This window comes from Euprymna scolopes, chromosome 41 (assembly GCF_053919585.1).
Source record: "Euprymna scolopes isolate OS-2025 chromosome 41, ASM5391958v1, whole genome shotgun sequence".
NCBI lineage: Eukaryota > Metazoa > Mollusca > Cephalopoda > Sepiida > Sepiolidae > Euprymna > Euprymna scolopes.
Genome location: NC_136522.1, coordinates 47,919,655 through 47,944,294, shown reverse-complemented (window position 1 = coordinate 47,944,294; position 24,640 = coordinate 47,919,655). Strand labels below are relative to the sequence as shown.

At 32.5% G+C, this 24,640-nt stretch overlaps 1 protein-coding gene across 17 annotated transcripts in view; it reads right to left on the bottom strand.

Moving 5' to 3' along the window:
* LOC145266513 (liprin-beta-1-like) overlaps positions 1-24,640 on the bottom strand; it is an 840,289-nt gene that overhangs the window by 344,703 nt on the left and 470,946 nt on the right. The window contains exon 1 of one of the 17 annotated variants that reach the window (XM_080122262.1): positions 19,363-20,300. The exons of 15 other annotated variants lie outside the window; for them this stretch is intronic. In XM_080122262.1, the coding sequence (XP_079978388.1) occupies positions 19,363-19,449 (87 nt within the window). In that variant the 5' untranslated portion in view covers positions 19,450-20,300. Of the gene's footprint in view, positions 1-19,362; positions 20,301-24,640 lie in introns of those variants that run through there. One more of the 17 variants, XM_080122263.1, reaches the window with a different exon arrangement.

Here is a 24,640-nt window from a genome sequence, read left to right as displayed (position 1 = left end):
AAACATTAGCCCACTCGCAATAAGATCGCCATCATCTGCTAACGATGGACAACCAAGAGAAGGTTGAGCAGTAGAGGGCAATCAAGGCAACATTGCATCATATGGTCTTCCTTTCCGCACTCACAGATGGTTGGATAGCTTTTGTAGCTTCATCTAGCCATAGCAGCTTCTTACTATCCTATTCCCATTAACAGGTGGTTTTGGTGACTAAAGAGGGAAAACCTCAGAAGAGGGGATGAAGGTAGAAGAGTTCACATCGTATTCCCTGTCAAGTAATACCTGCACATTCTACCAAACACCTCAAAACAAGCAATGCCCCTGGCGATGAATAACTGTGTACTACACATATTAGGGAAGATGACGTTATTAATTTTTGAAAAATGGTCACTTCTATATTTCCACGATTGGGAAACAAATATTATATTACTTTTTTACATAATTATGCCAAAATTATAACTGAGGTATGCGATTCATTGCAGTATTTATATACACAAGTTGAGATGTAAACCTCTTCTTTTTTCTTTTTTTTTTTTTTGTTCCCATATTACAGTCATAAATGGAATCCTAAATACTTTCTTTCATGCCGTAGGCCCACAATTAACAATAAAAATGAACATAGTATAATAGATAAATATTAATACATATTAATAAATACAAATATTGGTAATAACTAGGGCTAGGACAACAGCATATTCTTTTCCTTGTTTTAACTCTCGCGTGTGTATCCGTTGATATCTTATATGGTTTTATATAGAGTAATGTGGTTTTCAGTTGATTAATTGTGTCGGATAGATACTCGAGAGTCAAAACAATGAAAATAATATGCTGTTCTCATAGCCTTAATAACATAGATAGATATATTATGATCTAATAATAATAATAATATTAGGAAGCCATCCAGCTCTGCCTAATCGTAAAATACGCTAAATATATTTTAATTTATGCAAATTTTGTATTCATCATCATTACAGAGTCAATTGTCTATTGATTATTATATTGTACCTAATATATAGTAGTGATTTCAAAAGTTAAAAAAAAACAAACAAACATGACTTGGATGTCGACAGCTAGAATTGAAACCAAGACATTTAGCTCAACAGTGTTATTGATTACCATTTGAGCTAAGACAACATGCCTTTCAAAACTTTACAAACTAACCAAATTAGGCGTATAAATGTATATTTGTACATGCATAAAGGATACACATTAGTTTGACTTATGCCTGTAAAGTTCCAATCTTTCCATTTTGACCTCTCAGCAGCTTTTTTTTTTCAGTTAAAAACCAAATCAAATTTGTTCCACGGGTTTAAATAGCTCATATATCAAGTTTTATATGTTTAGATCAAAAATTGACAGAGTAGTTTGGTAGAGACTATTCTGCCTACACGCACACAGATGAAATAAATATTAAGATTGTTCTCTCTTCATTAACCTATAATTAATAATACTTTTCAGAATAGAGAAATCCAGAATACACTTCCAGGAAATTCGAGAAGAATGGATTTTTCAGTCAGACAGTTTAGAGGTAGCCTTTTTATGCCAGCCTTACAACCCCTTTCTTTCCTAATGGGCTCTTAATCGTCTTACCTTTTGGCTAGCGTGTTTGGAGTCTACGAGGTAAGACACTGGTGCTGAAATCTTTCAGGCTTGGTTTCGCTAATAACTAACAGATAATGACGGTACTAAAGTTTCTTTTGTTGACTGACGCACACTCACTGGGGAATACCGACGAGGCTACTCAGACTTATTTTTGCAGGATCAGAGTGCTCGTCCACTTGTGGCACTGACTAATTTTCCCCACCTTCCGACCTTGTGTCACATTCCCCTCGTGGTGAGAAAGCGGTAAATAATGTATCATTGGTAGCGAGAACGGCATTTATGCTTTTCTGACTTGCATTTTCCCCAGGAGATCGAACGCAAGAGTAACTTCTTAAGCGGTTTCTCCATCAGCTTTCGATAAATGCTAAGTGCCTTGTTATGCATGTATCCTTTGAGGTATTTCCAGTGTGGATGACTGGCTCCATTACTGGTATACTCATATTTTGGCTTTCAGTTAAATTATTCTACATCTGAATTTATCAAGATTACCTCGTTTTGAAGTGATTCTACCTTTTTCAGTTTGACTAAGAATATTCATCCAATCAGTTTGGATATTAGACTCTCCAAAAAGATACGATTGGACATGATAATTATTGGTTACAAAGATCTCTTGTAATTAGAAAGGAACTTTGTCTTAGTAGCATTAAATACAACTATCCATTTTTTTTTTTTAGCTCCATTCAATACTACAGACTTGACGGGTTTTGGGGGGTGTTTTTTACCAGCTATTGCCTTGAAGGAGTTAGCATTAATAGAATTTCTCTTAAATTCTATACAAAAGGTCGGTTGGACTTTCAAAGTCAGATTCAACTAGCAATGTATTTGACATATCGATATTTGATTATAATTAACCAAGTATTCATCATCATCTTTCTACCATGTTCTTTGCAAGAAAATAATTTCGTTTACATTTCTTTGGAAAAATTGCTGTTCCAGCTAGGAAGATTTTTACAACGGAGATAAATGTAAATAATTATCAAAAATGTTTCATAATTTTTTCCTCTAAGAATATCCTAAATAATGTAAGAGACATGAATCTATTTTTACTCGAATCCTAAAAAGGAGTAAGGTTCTTTAGAGGATAAGCTTGTCTTCATCTCAATATTATGTGATTATATTTACATTTTTTTATTCATACAATTATATGATTCTTTTTTTTTTTTTTTTTTCACATGTCAATTTTTTTCGATGAGGATTGATAATTTAGATTATTCAGACTACGATTTTCATCTCAAGTGTTATTCTCACAATGTTTCAACCGACATAACCTCCGACCTTCTTTAAGTGAATCTTATCAAACTTAGAAATCTGTATGGAATTTCAAAAAGAATTTGTTCTTTAATCCACGCATGCTCTCATTTTGTCAACCATGATCAAGTAGAAGTCTTAAGCAATTTACAAGTTTAGTATTGAAGTGAATAGTATCAGTAAGTAAAGAATTGCCTTTTAGAAAGGTTTTATTAACTGTAAAATACACGTACGCTCTTGAAAGGATCAAGCGGGAAAATGAAACAGAGGGCGCTTTTATTATGAATGTCAATCCCAAGGGGGATAACTCTTAACAACAAATTAAATCATAACATTTTCCCCGTCCTAAAGTATTCAAGTAAGTTTTTTTTTTTTTTTTTTTTTTTACAATCACATAAGAATCATTTTATTTACAAATAACATATGAACCCAAACTGCAGTTTTTTCAGTATTTAGTCACAAAATCCTTATATTTACTAGGGAATTGTCGAACTCGGGACGACCTCCGCACAGATTGGCAGGAATGCTGATTTTCAGTATTATTTTTTAGTGAAATCTAATTTTCTTCAAGATCAGACGATTGATTTTTGTCTTCCTCATGACCAATGTTTTCATTAGTAGAAGGTTCAAATAAAGTCTCTGAAGTAGTAGGATTATTATTAGAGTTTTCTTCATTTGATGAGTTTGGAGCTAAGTCTCGAACGTTGACAGTGGTTTCAGTACCAGAAGGTAGTTGAACATAAGCGTAGTGGGGGTTGACATCTATTAGGGTGGCAGGCGTTACAGGAGGGTCATGTTTACTTGTTTTAGTGTGGTTTCTAATATATATTGGGCCTGGTTTAACCCAAGAAGGAATTGAAATTCCGGAAGCAGATTTACGACTATATTTAAAAAGTCTATCATGGGGAGTCATATTAGTGGCAGTACAAAGTAATGATCTAATTGAATGAAGTGTGTCCGGTAGTATGTCTTCCCAATAAGGTAGTTTCATTTGATTAGAATGTAATGTTGTTTGAATGGCCTTCCATAAGGTACCGTTGAGTTTTTCAATCTGTCCATTACCTTCAGGATGATACCTACTTGTTTTAGAAGTAGCAATTCCTTTTTTGTGTAAAAAATCCTTTATTTCTCTTGCTAAGAAATCAGAAGCACGGTCAGTATGTATCATGTCAGGCAAACCAAAAATTGAAAAGAGTTTGTTTAGACAGTGGATAATGGTTTTGCTTGTCATATCTCTGCAAGGAAAAGCGAAAGGAAAACGGGAATACTCATCAATTAGAGTAAGTAGATATTTGTTGCCATGTATAGAAGTAGGTAGAGGGCCTTTAAAATCAAGATTTAATCGTTGAAAAGGTAATATGGCTTGAATGAGAGTCCCTCCATTGGTATTGGCGAATTTGGGTTTCAGTAATTGACAGGATGAGCCAGAGTCAGTAATATTCTTAATTTGATCCAAAGTAAAAGGGAGGTTCCTCGTTCTTATAAAATGGCTTAATCTTGAAACACCAGGATGACATAATTGTTTATGTAAATCACGAAGATCTTGTAGATTGTAAGTAAGAGCAGAGATGCGAGAGAATGTGTCAGCAGCAATATTTTCAGGTCCAGGTCGATAAACTATAGTGAAATTGTATTGGGATAATTCTATACGCCAACGACATATTTTGTCATTCTTAATTTTAGATTTTCTTTTATTGTCGAATATGAAGCTGATGCTCTTCTTATCTGTGATGACTTTAAAGTGCCTGCCGAGTAGAAAATGTCGCCACTTACGGAGAGCTTCTACAATAGCGGCTGCCTCTTTTTCTACTGCATGGTGCTTAATTTCGTTAGTATTGAGAGTTCTTGAAAAAAATGCAATAGGAGGACCTTCTTGATTTAGTGTTGCAGCAATGCAATAGTTACTAGCGTCCGTTTCTACTTCAAATTCTTTATTTGGATCTACCGTTATTAAAGTGGCGTCTTTTAGATCATTTTTCAATGTTTGAAAAGATTTTAATACAGATGGAGGTAGTGGAAATTCTTTGTTTTGATTTAGTAATAAAATTTTATCAGAAAATTTTTTAATGAATTTGCAGTAATAGGAAAACATTCCAACTATTCTTTTTTGAGATTTAAGATTCAGCGGAGGTGGCATTTCGAGTAATGGTTTTAGTCTTTGATAATCGGGAGCTATTTGATTATTTTCTATGGTGTAGCCGAGTAGAGTAATAGAACTAGAAGAAATTATGCTTTTATTTTCATTTAAAGTGATGTCATATTGTTTAGCAATTTTGTAGAATTTTTGAAGATTGTAATCGTGTTCTTCTTGATTTTTCCCACATATAGTTACGTTATCAACATACACAAAGGTATCGGTTAGATTTTCTTTTTCTATAATATAGTCTATGCTCCTCTGGAAAGCACTTACTCCATTGGTGACGCCAAAAGGAAGACGAGTAAATTGAAAAAGTTTGCCACTTACTTCAAACGCAGTGAATTTACGATCAGCATGATTTATAGGTATTTGGTGATAAGCAGATTTTAGGTCGAGAGTAGAGAAGATGTTATATTGAGCGATGTCGTCTACCATCTTATTGATATTAGGCATTGGGTAAGCGTCTAGTTCCGTGAATCTATTGATGGTATCGCTGTAGTCGACTACCATTCTTTTCTTATGATTCTCATTCGAAGTTACAAGAACCTGCGCTCGCCACGGAGATATCGAAGGTTCAATTATGCCTTCTTTCAACATTCTAGCAGTCTCTTCTTTTATGAATTTGTTGGCGGCAAAAGTGTAACGTCGGGATTTTGTCGCAATAGGAGTAGTATGAGGAGAAAGATTAGAAAAGAGAGGAGGGGGTGGAACGTTTATGGTAGGAAAAAAATTATTCGTGTTTATAGCTCCAATTATAAGTTTGTCTCTAGGACCGTCGAATTTAAGTGTTACTTTTTTATATTTTTTTAAAATATCTTTTCCGATTATTAAATCAATGAAAAGGTTTTCAATGATTTCAATTGTTATTCCAGAATGGGTTTTATCTTTCAGTATTAAATCCACGACAGCTTCGCCAGTTATTTTAGCATGTTGATCGGAAGCAGCCAGAGCTATAGTTTTGTTTTTAGGTATTGTGAAGAGTTTAAGTTTTTTAGCAGTATTTTCATTAATGAATGTTTTTACACTGCCGGAGTCCACCATAGCGTTCACGAAGTGCCCGTTAATTTGGCATTGAGTGAATGTGACATCTTTGGAGTTAGTTCCTAGTCAGGATAGAGAAGGTGAGGGGTAGTCAGAGTCGTCATAAAGAACAGCAGTATGAGTGTTAGAAATAGAAGATTTACACACTTTAGCCCAATGACCATTTTTTTTGCATTTTTTACATTCGGCGTTTCGTGCAGGACATAAATATCGAGGATGACGTGATTTTCCACAGAAAAAACAAACCCCTTTTGGATGCATATTTTCTTTAGTCACAGCTATACGATTGTAGCCCGAAGGATTATTTGTAGCTGCTACAGTAAAGTTATTTGCGTAGCTTATCGAATGCTTTTCTGCTTGTTCAAGAGATCTGGCCGTGGCATATGTGTCTTGTAAAGTCAGGATGGGTTTTTCTAACAGTCGTTGTCGGATGGACGAAGAAGAAATTCCGCCGATGAAAGCTTCCCGAATGTATTGATTTTTGTTTTCTTCAGCAGAAACCGCTTCGAAGTTACATGTTTTGGCAAGCATTTCCAATTGTAGTATGAAGGCATCTATATTTTGTGTTGTTTGTTGCTTCGTCGTCATCAATCGATATCTATTATAAACAATATTTTCAGGTTTTAAATAAGCGGCGTCCAATGTTCTTAATGCACTATCGTAGTCGGTTTTATCGCTTATTAAATCGAAAACAGAGGCTGAAATACAATTGATCAAGGCAAAGAAATTATCTGAAGTGTTTTCGATTAATCCGTTATTATGTGAGCGGATATAATTCTGGAGGGTTAATTTCCAATGCCTATAGGATTTTTCGGAATTAGGGCATGTAGGTTCCACCTCGAATCTGCCGGGACGTAAGATTCGATCCATTATTTTTTTTTTTTTTTTTTTTTTTTTTACAGTTAATAAAATTAAATCATAACAAGTATCGTCCACAGTGAGAATTAAACCTTCAACCTCTAGAAGAGTGTCACTTAGAACTGAATTTTACTTAGTACTTCATCCGATGTGCAATGGGTCAGTGTGGGATAAAATAAAGACTTCCGGTGCAAATTCTGCACAGATTTCCGACTTTGACAAGATACACCGGTAATGGTGAATAAAGGGAGAGCCCCAACTTTCAAACACACCTGAAGTTGGTACCTGCGTCCCTCAAAGTACGGAAGCACTGAATCAGAACAATTTTCAATTATATTTTATGTTTATTTTTTTCACACCCTTCTAATAAAAATATAAAATACTTTATCAATTTTTTAATCATATATCTTTTCAAATAACTATGTTTATTTAAGTTAATTTTATATATTTTTTCAAACTATTTAGATATTTTTAAAATATTTTTATTTATAGAAACATGAAAAAAAAACTATGAATGTGTCATTTTTTGCAGTTTTAGTTATGTTTAATTAAGTTAATGTTTATATATATATATATATATATATATATATATATATATATATAATATATTAATATATATTAATTAAGTTAATGTTTATATATATATATATATATATATATATATATATATACTGTGTAAGCAAAACCAAGACATTCAAAAAAGGTGTTGATGACAACAAAAAGTGTATTTCATTTTACATTACAATTGTTTCCATGCCCGGTCGACAATTTCAAACATTATATCATTTGAAAATTTTCAAAAAACAGCATTTCTTCAGACTTTATGAATAAAAACACTCTTGACAATAGAACATTGTTTGAAGCGAAAGAAAAAGAAAGAAAAATTCCCTTAACGGAAAAAGCATGTCAGAAACATTTACCCTTGGGGTAACCTCCACGTAAAGTCCATTTAAATATTAATATATCACCTAATTTTCATATCTTTATTTAAGAACAAAGTCATAAGTTTTCACAAAAAATTCTTAGCCATTTAAAAAATTTTTTATATCTCATTCGTTCCTAAATTAGATTTCACCATTTCTTTATTTCACATAATTAATATTTTTATAAAGAATTTTTTAATTTTTATTTCTATATTTATAATATGGCCATAACAACCTTGCATTAACGTTACGGTTAATTTTAGTTTCGTATTAGTGGCAAGTAATGTTCACAAATTTTCGTTATTTTGGTACTTAGATTGAAGACCATTTTAGGTTTAATGTTTAATTGAATAGGAGAATAAAGAAAAGACTATATATAAGATATGCGATTAAAAAAATAATTGATAAAAATAAAGTTTATATATTTTTATTATAATAGAGTGAAAAAATAAACATAAAATATATTTGGAAATTGTATCGATTCTGAGTTTCCATACCTGAATTTAGAGACGCGGGTGCCAACTTCCGGTGTGTTTGAAAGTTAGGCTCTCTTGTATTCACCATTACCGACACACTGGAAAAAGGTTGGCGGTTATGTTGGCTCCCAACTAATTTCTCAATCTTGGAGATCAGGGAGTTCACTCATAAGTTTCTTAAGAATGAGATTCTACTTTTCTTTAAAGTTAACATCCGGGCATTTCACGATCACTTTAACTTTTCTCTGTTTCTTTGTGAAACAAAAAGTAAAAGACAATGTCAGATTGATACGAGTAATATTTATTCACCTCCTTTCTAAGAGAGTAGACCCAAGGTCAAGTGTACTTTTAAAAAGCCAAACACTAGGGTAAGCATATTCTGCTTTACAAAAAAATAACCGAGCAGCCATGTCGACATTCTCCAGCCGTAGCGTCTCAGGTGATTAGCAATAAACTAACCCTTTTTAAAGAAGGCAAAGCCTGGGAGGATAGACCTCCTGGGACTAAACAGAACCATACCACAGCCTAACAAAGCAGGTCTAGAAGAAATCACAACGACCCACCCTCTGTCAGAATCAGACCGATCCCTGAGAATGTATCTTCAGCTAATATTACAAGACCACCTGACTCCCACTTGATAGCAAATGCCAACCCCAACATTGTTTCCATGGTCTTCTCTTTCATCTTATCTAGCCGTCTTTCTTTCTCACACTGGCGGCTGCTGGGGAAAGGTATGGTACAAATTCACAAGTATAAAAAAAATTTTTTTTTAAATAAAACAGCACAAAAGAAAACATTCTGTGGATAACAGAATATGTGTGTGTGTGTGACACCATCACGGAAAACGACCCTTTATGGTTTACATTTATGTCTTATGTTGAGGCAGTGTTTGTCAGGTGACGTTATCTCATTTTGATCCACACAAAGTCACAACTAAAGTTTAACTGTGTCGAACTCACAACTGTCTTCAATTGTTGCAAACTGTCGCAAAAGTCATTGTCACTCTTAAAACTTCTCTAAACATATTCATCTCCATTGTTTGGTTCTTTGTTTCCGTTCACTAATACACCTTGATTAACAATCCTATTTTAGTGGCCTTTGTGTGTTGGTGAAAAACTTCCTATACCTGGTTCTGCTTATAAACTTTTTCCTTTTTTTTTTTTGTTAATTCCTAATAGTTGGGGGGGGGAGACGTCGATAGTATCAAAGCCTAAATAAAACTTACTCAACCTGTACAAATTAGATACAATGAGTAAGATATATAAATGAAGGAAAAAAATATGTTGGAAAAATCTTCAGACAACTCGTTTTGCACACATTCATATTCGATGAACTTCTGAGAAAAATCAAAACTAATAGAAAAGAATGTCACTTTTTCATTATAAAGAAATTTATATATTTTAAGTTTAAGCTTTAGTTTAAAGACTTTGGTTTTAGAAATTTATTTATTAATTAACTAGGAAAAATATCAACTCTTGGAACAGATTATATGAAAGGGTAATTGTAAAAGATAAGAGACTATCAAAAGTAATGGAAAAAAATTATCCATACATAAATATTAGCATTAAGACGATTAATCGGAATCGGGGATGGGAAAAATTGGAACTTTTGGGGTATCAGAAAAATTTGCACCTATTTTCCGATGCCAAAACTAATTCCTTTAATTATCTTTTTTATTTGATTTTGGTTTAAGAAACATCTTCCACTGCTTGTAGTAATAATCAAATAATAAATATTTATTGATTTAAACTTCCAGTGAGACTTAAATCTCTGGATCATCATCCCCTCACAAGTGTGTTTTTACGTCTGAGAAAATATAAGCACATTTAAGATGTGTTTTTACAGTAATCGGGACAAAATAACACTTTTATAGTTAAATATTTGGAGATTTATAAAGAATCGAAATTGGAATCGGTAATTGTATCGGAATCGAGAGTTTAGTAAGGAATCGGGAAGAATATTGGGAATCAGCCCATCACTAACAAATATATCAACTTTATTTACGGCTTAATAGAACCAAAAATAAAATGTCAAGACGAAAAAAAAAGTATGTACCTTTCAGATTGTTGTGAGTTTGTGAGGCTGTCTAAATTAGCAATATATTTTATTAGCTCATGACTGACTTGTGTTGCTTGCTGAGATGCTGGGCGTCAAGTGGCTACAACCGCAAGAAGTTTATGTAGTAGTGTTATGACTAGAGCTGTGACATCAGCATATTCTTTTCATTGTTTTGATTCTCATGTATATATCCGTTAATATCTTATATGTTTTTATACAGACGAATGTGGTTCTCGGTTGATTAAGTGTGTCTAACTGTGTTGGATATATACCAGAGAGTCAGAAGAATGAAAAGAATATTCTGTTGTCACAGCCCTAGTTATGATTGACAAAACTTCCTGCGACAAGCTGAGATTTTCGCTGGCAACAGTGTTTGGGTTCTCACTTAAACAATGTGAACAGATGCTTAACTAACAGAGGTGACTTTTTGATTGGTTAAAGTTCGACATAGGCAACCAATCTAGACAGTCTTTTGATAGAATTGACCAATCAGTATTAAATATTTCAATCAAATAAACAGATTATTTCTCCCTGGTACAGTTGTTGTTATTACTGCTGAAACAGGAGTTTTACATAATATGGGCTATATATTAGTTTTAGAAATTGAGATCAGAGTGTAGTATCCGTTCTGTCCTCACTGAAGAAGAACAATTTGTATTTTTGTCTTAATCCAAACTGCCTCTTTTTGGGAAGCTGGATTTTTCCCATATTAAAATATTCATATCTAATGCTGCTTTTGGGGGGAGGCAAGTAAAGAGAGACTTTCCCAAAATGGCTTTTATACTGTGATTTATGTTTTTTTGCAAGGGAGTCATTATCAAGGCCTGAAGGCCACTCGAGTATAAAGTGGTCAGTGAGTCAACAATGTATTGATCGGTAGTGGTAGAAATTGGGTAGAATTTGATTATTTAAGGAGATGGCTAAACAAGAATTTGTTTACATTGAACATGAAGACGACCATATTGTAGTCAACTGAAAAACTTCTCGCAATACAAAGTTCCACAGGCGAGCAGTTCTAGGAAAGAAATTTTGTTTATGAAATTTTCGCTTAGTTTTAGGTACAGACAGAGAGTGGGGAGAAACCGTTAATAGTGGTTGTAGCTAGACAAGTGTTTGCTGTGAATGTTTTGCAGAGGAGGAGACCCTAGACCGGAGCTTAGTCAAAGATTTTCCATGTATATTTAGTCTTCGTTTATTCTTCTTTCTTTTTTTTTTTTACATTATGTTGCATCCATACCCTTATCTAAAATCACACACACACAAAATAAATCAAGTGTTATTTGTGTGTGTGTGTGTGTGTGTGTGTGTGTGTGTGTGTGTATATATATATATATAGTTTTAAATAAAATACTAGGCGGAAGTTTCTCGAGAGCTCTTTCGGCTATCATCTCGTCAGGAGTAAATCGATAGCAATCTAAATATTGTAACGAAAATAAAGAGTTCTATTGGGAAACTTATTAAATGTGCCAACATACGGGGACATTAATTAAATTTATTTACGTTTAAAAACGATTAAAAATATTGGCACAACGAGGGAGAAAAAAAAAAAGCGGGAGAAAACCGCCTAGTATTTTATTTAAAACTATATACAAATTCTGTACCTCTAAACATTTATTTATATATATATATATATATATATATATATATATATATATATATATATACACACACACACACACACATATATATATATATATAAGAAAGCTTGAGTAAAGGTGTATTAAGCATGAAGTATTGAAACATGCTCTTAGAAAACAGGATGAATCCACAATTCCGGCCAAATTTCAACAAGAACTAAAATGCACAATCTGTGGCAAATTTCTTCAGTCTAAAGCTGGTTTGGTGAACCATTTGAAGTCACTAGCTTAGACAAGACCAACAATTTTATGAGGATGTGCTGCCACCCAGACCACCCAAGTATTGTTGCAATATTTGGGGATTGGTCTTTAAATCAACAAGGAGTTTGACAAGACATTCAACGGTGCATAATGAAGTCCTTCCACCACCAAATATTGGCAAGTTCCCCTGCCACATCTGTGAACGATTATGCAAGAGTGAAGCTGGGTTGAAATGCCACCTATGTATTCATGGACGTTCGACGTCAATCTTAGTCTAATAGTCTAAAGAAGCTTTGAGTATTTGAAAAAAATTAATTAAATAAAAAAAAAAAGTTTACATTCCTAATAAAATTCAACATATAACAGACAGCCAGATTATAAAAAGGGATTTAACTATAACGCTGGAAAACAAAAGAAACCTTAATTTAAATTGTTAAATAGAAAACTGGGATCATCAATTGTTTACCATGCAACTGTTTCTGAGATTTAAAAACAGGATAGCTAGTAAATACATAAATGTATAGTGGAAAATACCCCCACCCAATAAGAAATGTAGACAGAACTTAGTTACTATTTTATTAATATATAAATTTAACAAATACTATATTAATTTTCTTATTTTGTTCTAGGTGGGATGGTACATCCTACTAAGTGCAAAATATTCACCTGCTATCTCATAGATTCGAACCGAGAGTCCTTTTTAAGATTTTAATCGGCCCTTTAAGTGCAATTATTTGAATCTCTCTTGCACTTAAGTAAATAAATCAATAATAAAAATTATACTATTTTAAGAATTATTCTGTAATATGTTAAGCAGCATATATCATACGACATTATGCTTTATTTGATTCTTATCTATATATACATGTTTCGACCTTGCTCAGGGTATCATCAATGTGGAGTATAATGATTCGAACCCCAGACACAATACATTTTTTTTAACTTTAAAGGCAGCCAACCAAACAGACACAGATACACACGCAGCAAAGGTTAGACTGATTAACCGACAGTTTAATAACATAATTAAATGACAATATTTTAACTTTAGATTTTCTTACGTTCACTTTCCAAAAAATAAAATCTTTTTCTTTTCATTATTTCATACATTTGAATCAATACATTACACTCTGATAAATGTAAAGTATAAAAGAAAATGTAATAATTTATTTTTTTAATCGTAAAAAAAAAATTTAAAAAAAAAAAGATTTACTGGTTCAGATTTTTTCTTAACACATTCGAAACTGGTAAACTTCTCATTTTGATGATTTCTTCTAGAAATTGTTTTTCTTTTTTTGTCTTCATATATATATATATATATATATATATATATATATATATATATATATACACACACACACAAGATCTCCAAACACACATTGCTTAATCGGCATTGACCGAGTCTAGTGGCAAGAACTTCAGAATTACTGGGAACAATACATGGAAGGACCACTGTTATTTGTTAGCTTTCTTTCTCTTAGCTAGTTACACAAGCAAAGAAATCCACTGATGTAATCATTATCCTGCACCACTTCCACATAATATGATTATATATCATGATGTTGTGTTTTTGTATACAATATATTACAAGAGTGCTCAATTATGTTACATACACACGCATGTAATTCTATGCATGTAACACACACACGCATGTAATTCTATGCATGTAACACACACACGTATGTAATTCTATGCATGTAACACACACACGTATGTAATTCTATGCATGTAACATACACACGTATGTAATTCTATGCATGTAACACACACACGTATGTAATTCTATGCATGTAACACACACACGTATGTAATTCTATGCATGTAACACACACACGTATGTAATTCTATGCATGTAACACACACACGTATGTAATTCTATGCATGTAACATACACACGTATGTAATTCTATGCATGTAACATACACATGTATGTAATTCTATGCATGTAACACACACACGTATGTAATTCTATGCATGTAACACACACACGTATGTAATTCTATGCATGTAACATACACATGTATGTAATTCTATGCATGTAACACACACACGTATGTAATTCTATGCATGTAACACACACACGTATGTGATTCTATGCATGTAACACACACACGTATGTGATTCTATGCATGTAACACACACACGTATGTAATTCTATGCATGTAACACACACACGTATGTAATTCTATGCATGTAACATACACACGTATGTAATTCTATGCATGTAACATACACATGTATGTAATTCTATGCATGTAACATACACACGTATGTAATTCTATGCATGTAACATACACACGTATGTGATTCTATGCATGTAACATACACACGTATGTGATTCTATGCATGTAACATACACACGTATGTAATTCTATGCATGTAACATACACATGTATGTAATTCTATGCATGTAACATACACACGTATGTAATTCTATGCATGTAACATACACACGTATGTGATTCTATGCATGTAACATACACACGTATGTGATTCTATGCATGTAACACACACACGTATGTAATTCTATGCATGTAACACACACACGTATGTAATTCTATGCATGTAACATACACACGTATGTAATTCTATGCATGTAACATACACATGTATGTAATTCTATGCATGTAACATACACACGTATGTAATTCTATGCATGTAACATACACACGTATGTGATTCTATGCATGTAACATACACACGTATGTGATTCTATGCATGTAACATACACACGTATGTGATTCTATGCATGTAACATACACACGTATGTGATTCTATGCATGTAACATACACACGTATGTAATTCTATGCATGTAACATACACACGTATGTAATTCTATGCATGTAACATACACACGTATGTAATTCTATGCATGTAACATACACATGTATGTAATTCTATGCATGTAACATACACACGTATGTAATTCTATGCATGTAACATACACACGTATGTGATTCTATGCATGTAACATACACACGTATGTGATTCTATGCATGTAACATACACACGTATGTAATTCTATGCATGTAACATACACATGTATGTAATTCTATGCATGTAACATACACACGTATGTAATTCTATGCATGTAACATACACACGTATGTGATTCTATGCATGTAACATACACACGTATGTGATTCTATGCATGTAACATACACACGTATGTAATTCTATGCATGTAACATACACATGTATGTAATTCTATGCATGTAACATACACACGTATGTAATTCTATGCATGTAACATACACACGTATGTGATTCTATGCATGTAACATACACACGTATGTGATTCTATGCATGTAACATACACACGTATGTAATTCTATGCATGTAACATACACATGTATGTAATTCTATGCATGTAACATACACACGTATGTAATTCTATGCATGTAACATACACACGTATGTGATTCTATGCATGTAACATACACACGTATGTGATTCTATGCATGTAACATACACACGTATGTAATTCTATGCATGTAACATACACATGTATGTAATTCTATGCATGTAACATACACACGTATGTAATTCTATGCATGTAACATACACACGTATGTGATTCTATGCATGTAACATACACACGTATGTGATTCTATGCATGTAACATACACACGTATGTAATTCTATGCATGTAACATACACATGTATGTAATTCTATGCATGTAACATACACACGTATGTAATTCTATGCATGTAACATACACACGTATGTGATTCTATGCATGTAACATACACACGTATGTGATTCTATGCATGTAACATACACACGTATGTAATTCTATGCATGTAACATACACATGTATGTAATTCTATGCATGTAACATACACACGTATGTAATTCTATGCATGTAACATACACACGTATGTGATTCTATGCATGTAACATACACACGTATGTGATTCTATGCATGTAACATACACACGTATGTAATTCTATGCATGTAACATACACATGTATGTAATTCTATGCATGTAACATACACACGTATGTAATTCTATGCATGTAACATACACACGTATGTGATTCTATGCATGTAACATACACACGTATGTGATTCTATGCATGTAACATACACACGTATGTAATTCTATGCATGTAACATACACATGTATGTAATTCTATGCATGTAACATACACACGTATGTAATTCTATGCATGTAACATACACACGTATGTGATTCTATGCATGTAACATACACACGTATGTGATTCTATGCATGTAACATACACACGTATGTAATTCTATGCATGTAACATACACATGTATGTAATTCTATGCATGTAACATACACACGTATGTAATTCTATGCATGTAACATACACATGTATGTAATTCTATGCATGTAACATACACATGTATGTAATTCTATGCATGTAACATACACACGTATGTGATTCTATGCATGTAACATACACACGTATGTGATTCTATGCATGTAACATACACACGTATGTAATTCTATGCATGTAACATACACATGTATGTAATTCTATGCATGTAACATACACACGTATGTAATTCTATGCATGTAACATACACACGTATGTGATTCTATGCATGTAACATACACACGTATGTGATTCTATGCATGTAACATACACACGTATGTAATTCTATGCATGTAACATACACATGTATGTAATTCTATGCATGTAACATACACACGTATGTAATTCTATGCATGTAACATACACACGTATGTGATTCTATGCATGTAACACACACGTATGTGATTCTATGCATGTAACACACACACGTATGTGATTCTATGCACGTAACACACACACGTATGTGATTCTATGCATGTAACATACACATGTATGTAATTCTATGCATGTAACACACACACACATATATGTAATTATATGTACAACCGCGAGACTGACATGATGTTTTGATATGTAATTAAAAACTAAGATCGTCGTAGTGAAACATTATGTCTTTTCATTTAATTGTTCATATTGAAAAAGCTCTCTCTCTCTCTCATATATATATATATATATATATATATATATATATATATATATATATATATATATAAAATCAGAAAACTCTGTGAACCGTCTGGTTTTGCTTGCTTGAATCTTGTAATAAATAATTTTATCAAGAATTATTCATAAGTTTTGTTTTCAGTTTCGATTCTAGCTGATGGCACCAAAGTCATATTTTTTTTTTATTTTTAAAATCACTACTACATATTGGGTATAATATAATAAACAATAATCGATAAAGAATTTACTATAGTAATATATATGAAATTTGCATGTATCAAAATATTATATTTAAGCATATTTTACAACTGAGCAAAACTGGCCGCCTCTGCTGGTGTGTGTGTATATATATATATAAAGTGAAAGTGTCTGTCTGTCTGTGTACATTTCCCTACGCAATAACTGTCAATTTTCAGTCTACAAACTCGAAATTTGATATACAGGGTACTGAGATTTGGGAAAATCTTTCTAATCAATTTTCGGCCAGAAATTTGTCTGTTAAGGGGTCAAAGTTCAACGATTTGTCCTTTGATAACTCTACCAAACATCTCCGCCAATTTTGGGTCTAAATACTTGAAATTTCAGATATAGGTTCCTTGGACATGGATCTAACTTAATAACTTGATTTAAGCCCAAAACAATAGATTTTAAGGAGTCATAATAGGGGTCAAAGTAAAAAAAATTGACCGCTTTTCTTTCTTTTTTTTTTTTTTTTTTGCTCAACATACACCTCCTAACACCAGGGCAACGCCGGGCTGAAATGCTAGTATATATATAAAATGAAGAGAGAGAGAGAGAGAGAATGAAAGAGAGAGAGAGAGAGATGTACACACTAGACTACCCATCATGAAAATGGTAAAATTAAATCCTTCAAACAGAACTATTTTGCACCATTTTCATGTCCTCTCACCAAGATTAAAATCAAGACAATGATATTAAGCCTTATGCTTAGAATCTTTATTCTAATTTCGACCAAAAAAACCATCACATGAATACGATTCCAGAAAATACCTAAATTTTAAGGCTTAAGATTAAAAGGTTTTGTTAGGAAATCAAAATTCAGAAAATCTTGCTTTATTGGAATCTAATCACTACGGATTAAATTCAGTGTAAACCTTGAATATTTTAATTTTTTAAATTACAAAATTAAACTAAATATAGACTACATTATGACCCCTTCTACATAGCAGCTGTGTTCCAAAATTTATCATGATCGATTAATTAGTTTAGGAATCAAACCGGTACACACAAATATAAACATATTTAATTTTATATAATTCCATGTACACACACACACACACGTTCAGTATTTATTTCAATAGGCGGAAACTATCAGTTTAATTTGAATTCGCCTGATGATTTTTCCCTGGGAATAAATCCAAAGTTTTTTTGTGTAGCTTACTTGCTATAAATATATTGTCATTCTATATACACATCAATGAAAATTTTAAATATTTGGATTTAAAGTCGAGGTCCATAATAGGTCTTCTACAAACCCTTTAAAATCTTTAAAAGGGATTGAAATTTGCGGAATATTTATTACCTGATGTCTATCACGAAAAATCCATGATATCTGAATTTTTATGAAGGTTTTTTTTTTTTTATCTCTATCCCTAAACATGGTTCATATTACCATTCCTTACTGCAGCTGTGATCCAAAACCTATAATGATCGGTTAATTAGTTTAGAAGCGAGTCCTGTGCATACAAATATATAAAAACACAAACGTACCTAACTTTACAAAAGATAGAGATATACAAGGAGGGTGCTAGGTAGAGTGCAAGTTCTTAGATTTTGCTGTTTTGTGTCAATTTTTCAAAATGATGTTAGAAAATATTTTCGAAGAAATTAAAAATGTTTTAAACTGAAGCAGTAAAAAAACAAAAAAAATTTAAACCTATATTATTAAACAAGTCTTTTCTATCTTGATGAAAAAAATATTTTTCGAAACTTTTCTTTTCTTGGGGTAACCATGAAAAGGTATTTCCTTTCTAATATACAATTACATCGACTTCAAGCGAGACAGGTAAACATGTTAAACTGAGAGGGGCGAGAAGGAAAGAATCCTCTTCTACCCCCCCCCCCCGCTAAAAACAGGTCCATAACTAAATTTTTATTTTTTTATTTTTAGCACGGTTAATTCCAAACAATAAAAAAAAAAATTCTTATTCTTACCATTAATTCTTGGAGTTTTGCTTCCCACAGGCCGACATACACCCCGGTACTTGCCGGCCTGGAACCTTGATTATACCTTGAAGACATTTTTTGAATTTTTTTTTTTTCTTCCTCGTCAGAAAAAGAAAAAAAGACGCAGTGCTATCATCTGAAACTCATGAACCTGGTACCTTCACGTGTTTCTTGGTCCCTTTCGCAAAGTGCGAAGTCGGAGCAGACAATGCTGCAGGTTCGGCAGAGTCTGAGAGTGTGGAGGTGCCAGGAATCACCAATATCACCAGAAACGCATTACCTACCCGAACCCGACACTACTTTCCGTTTTTTTTTTTTTTTTTTTTTCTTCTTTTAGTTACAGTAAAGCAAACTCCCTCTAGAAGCAGAACAGAGTGGTGGGTGCCAAAAGCCGAGCACAGCTACTTTCGGGGGGGGGGGGGTCCCCTCCCCCTAATATTACTTACTATTTCCTCCACTCACATGGAAAGAAGTATTCTTCGTGACATAAGTAATATACACTGTAGTAATCTGACTATGCTAACTTTTTAAAAAGTTTGGAAATTGTCTTTTCTCTCTCTCTCTCTCTCTCTCTACATATATATATATATATATATATATATATACATACATACACACATTCTATGTAGCTAGTGCTGATAGTGTAATGGTAAGAAGGCTGTAGGTTAAGACAGTCAGATTTGGATCTCAACTTCATGTACTTGCTTGTCTAATCACACTGAAGAGCATGTGTGTGTATATATATATATTTTTACGTTGAGAAAATATCTGCACATCTAATGTTTCTACCCTAATCAGGAAAAAATAAAAACTTTATAGTTAAATATTTATAGATTTATAAAGAATTGGAAATTTAGTATAGAATCGGTAATTATATCAGAATTGGAAAAATATCATATATATATATATAATTATACATACATATGAAAACCATAACATTACTATTTTTAAGTGCATTTTATTATATCTATATGTATAAAGTTATATTCATGTACAGGGTAATCTTGTTAACTAATGAACAAATCAGTATTAATTTTGGAATATATACTCTAAAAAGTATGTACAACATGGACACATCATTTTGGAAATTAACATTTTGGGGATGCATGGAACGATTCCAAAATTTTTCCGGATTTCGATACAATTATCAATTCTGTTTGAAATTCTTGATTCTGATACATGTACAGATTCCGATGTTTTTAAAATGTCTAAATTTAAGAGATTTGATTCTTTTTAAAAATGTTCAAATAACTGTAAAATCCGAACGTCATGCACGCAAATATTATTGCAAAACATAAAAACTACACTTGTTCGCTGTTAATGCTATTTTAAATTTTCAGAAGCCATTAAAAAGCAATCGACGATTGGTATGCAAAAAAAAAGAAAACGGTGTAGGTAAAAAAAATAGTAAGAAAAGCTTGTCACATGTTAAGAATAAGTTTCTATATAATAATGTTACTATTTAAAACCATTCTTAACATGGGGTGGGGCTTTGTTAACTATTCTCTACTTCCCCTCTATGAAAGAATGCTCATATTTTTACTCCTAATTATAAAGATTTGGTCAGTTGTTAGACCGATTTGTTTTACTATAAAAAGAAAAACACCAAGTGAAGCATGCATGGTCCCCCGTGAGTGCACAATAAACGAGGCATAAAAAAATGACTAAGTTCGGCATGCCTCCCCTCCCCATTTAGCCTCAAAAGTCCCCAGGGGACGTCAAATACTGGTGAAAATGAACAAACGGTGCAGTTTTAGGCCTTAACATATGTAAGTTTGAGTTCTGCACCATGCAAAAAAAAAGAAAGAAAGAAATGACTAATTCCATAATTTGCTCCCTCCCATTTAACCCCAGAAGTCCCCAAGGCCTTAATATATTTAAATTTGAGTTCAGCACCATGCAAAACTGCTAACTAGATATAAACAGAAAATTTTGGACAAATATGGTAAAATAGTACTAAAAATGGAGTGTTTTTACTAGCTCTAAAAGCGCCCCTGGGGTATACCCAAGAGTTATCACGAAGTATAAACAAGCAAAATTATATAGAAATCGGTTAATTACAACTTTTCAGAAAGTTTTATAAAAATCCAAGGCATCATTTTTTTTTTTAATAAGCACAAAAGTGTAAATTTTAGCCATTTTAATCCGAAAGACACCCCTAGGGGGGCAACTAGAGTTTTCTCGGAAAATCTATTCTGTTACTTTTTTACTCATATCATGTTGAATGTTTGCGCAAAATTTCAAAAAATTCCAAAGCATAGTTATTGTGCGGACAGACAAACGGACAAGGGTGAATTTACAGGTCCACCCTCCTTTTGTCGGGGGTCCAAAAAAGCAGAATAATAGTAATACTACTAATAATAATAATGGCAAGTTTGAAGATTAATACCTTTAGTGAAATTACTCCCTCAAAATTAGATTCAACTTTTTTTTAAATGATTATGTGATAAAAAAGAACAAGGAAAATATTTTAGAATTTTGAGTAGGAGATCAGTTTTGTATATAAATTAAACATAAAATGGTCCAACTTCTTAGAGATATTCACAAAAATTTTTATCATTAATTTATTTAATCGATCAAAAATCGAAAATTAAACAAAAATATTGGTAGAATATTTTCATACAATTATTCATTTCTTTCAGCATTTTGTTTGAGCAGGATCCTTATTCAGGGCCTATGAGCAACCTTTTTGTTCTAACATTACAGATTGGAGATTAGGTTTGTTTTGACCTTAAAAAACGCTTTAAAATAAGTTAAAACACAAACTTATCCAAATATGTAGAAAAGTAAATTATCTTGCATTTTTGTTTTTCTATCTTTTTTTTTTTCTGTTAGTAATAAATACTCGAATCCCATTTTTCTTTTTTGGGATGGAGAGGAGGGTATTTTTAAAATGTAAATATAATTTCTTTTTAATTGTACAAACTTCTAAATGTTTTTAGTTTATGTATTTTATTAAAACATTTTGATAAACCCATTGTGAGATTTTCATCTGTATTTTTTTTTTTTTTTTACTTGTAGCCAAAATGAAAAAATGCAATAAAATATTATTTAAAAAAAAAAAAACGATACCCAAACAAAGACAGGGTCAACCTAGTGCCAGTGAAATTGTAAAATATGTACAAAGTTTTTAAAATCTTAATGACCTGTAAACTCATGTTTAGCAAATAAGTGTGAAAAATTCAAATGAAGAGACTGGTCCAAACTTCATCTTTTTGTAGTTTATCAATAAAAAAAATAAATTAGACTTGAAGAGACAATGTTTATTCTGGTAATAGAATTTATAACACTCGTTCTTTAGCCTTTGGTCTTATGTTATTGCGTTTATTTTATATTTTACTGTCATGGAGAGAAATTAAAAACGTTTTTGGAATGGAAATTAAGCAAAAAATTCTGATATCCCTAAGATTTCTGATTTCAACTAATCGCCCCAACACTATGCCTCCTTGAGTCTTAAGAGACGATGTAAGGGTAGCTGTGGGTGTAATAGTGAGGCAAGGGTTGTGCAATAACCAACTACACCTCTCCTAAATCGGCACTGCTTGGGTCCAGTGGTAAGGAGAGGACCAAAACTCACTGGAAACAATGCTGAGATAAGCAGAGAGCGCATACAGCACCTGGAATTCCCAAATGGTCATCCAACCGACGTTGCTTAACTTTAGTGATCCGATGGGAACCAGTGCTTCAACATGGTTTTACCATATAATCGTCCCAACACCAATATATATATATACACATACACACACCACCGAAATATTTTTAAAATGTTAATTTAATATTCAGATATAGATATTAATAACACACAATTCTTTAAGATAGCTCGATAGCGCAATACTAGAGCTATAAATATGTTTTATAATATATCACTTCACCATACGTACACATTTTTGTGCTCATTTCAAAAACGTTTCAGCTTTTATTTCCTATACTTGCATACAATTGTTTCAGCCTATTACTAATACTTTCATGTATTGCAGTTCTCTGCATATAATTTTTATTATTCTTATGCATGTATAAGAATAAGAATTATATGCATCATCAGCACAAAATAGCATAAAAAAAAAAAACAAAAGTAACAAGAGTCATTAACTGATAGATATCTCATTGACAATCCAATACATTAAAAATTTTTGAATTTTTTTTTATATAGCCTAATCACATATGATTTGCATACATGAATTATCCAAAGCCATCAGCAAAAAACGTGTACAAGCTCTACAGTAAAACTATTTTAATAAATGCACTGACCTTTGTTCCTATTTTCATTGGTATTTACGTTTGTACGGGAGTAACATTTTTCGTTTTTATATCTTCCATTTAAGTCATTTTTAAAGTTAACTATTAAATAAAAAATGGGATAGCGATAATATTATAAAAGTATACTAGGTTATATAATACCTCATCATCTATACCGTTACTAAAGCAAAATAAAGTTTGTATGGAAAATTTTACTTTAATAATACGATAGCGTGTCATTTTGTGTGCCACGCTAACCTCTTTTTGCTTCTGAGTGACTGGCGTTTAATTGTTATGACCTTCCATTTTTTGTAATAAATAATTTTACCAAGAATTCTTAAGTTTTGGTTTCAGTCCCGATTATAGCTGATGCACCTAAGTCATCTATTTTTTTCTTTAAATAATTTAATCAAACATTCTACACAAGTTTTAGTTTCGGTTATAGCTGAAGGAACTCAAGTCATATATATATTTTTTTTTTTCTTAAGCTTTGGTTTCGGTTGATGCTGATGAACCCAAGACATAAATATATATTTTTTTTTATTTTTGAAATTACAACTTTATAATATATAAGAATCAACAGAAAATTTACTTTATAATAATATATACGAAATCTACATAAATTAAAATATATTTAAGCATATTTTACAACCGGGCTATGTCAGGCGTCCTTGCTAGCTTAAATAAATATTTTGCAGTTTTAACAAAAGAGCTACAATAATAATTTGGCCTTAAGTACAGTCTAAGGTCAAATCATCAGTAAAGACTTGGATTGGAAGGAAATTGTCCTTGAAGGGTCGGGCGGAGGCGTGTGCTACATACGTCTTTCCGCTCATCCTTTACCGTTTGTCTGTACTTCCTCTCCCTGCAGAACGACTAACCCGCTTACAAGGGCGCCTCGATTCACTTTTGTGGAACGAGGGTAAGCATTATGTCTGCAGAGAGGTCTGTGTTCAAAATCCGAGCGAGGGAGGCCTGGGTCAGCCCAGTCTCTTGTGTCATAGAAATGCCGAGAGATTGGCTTTCCTGG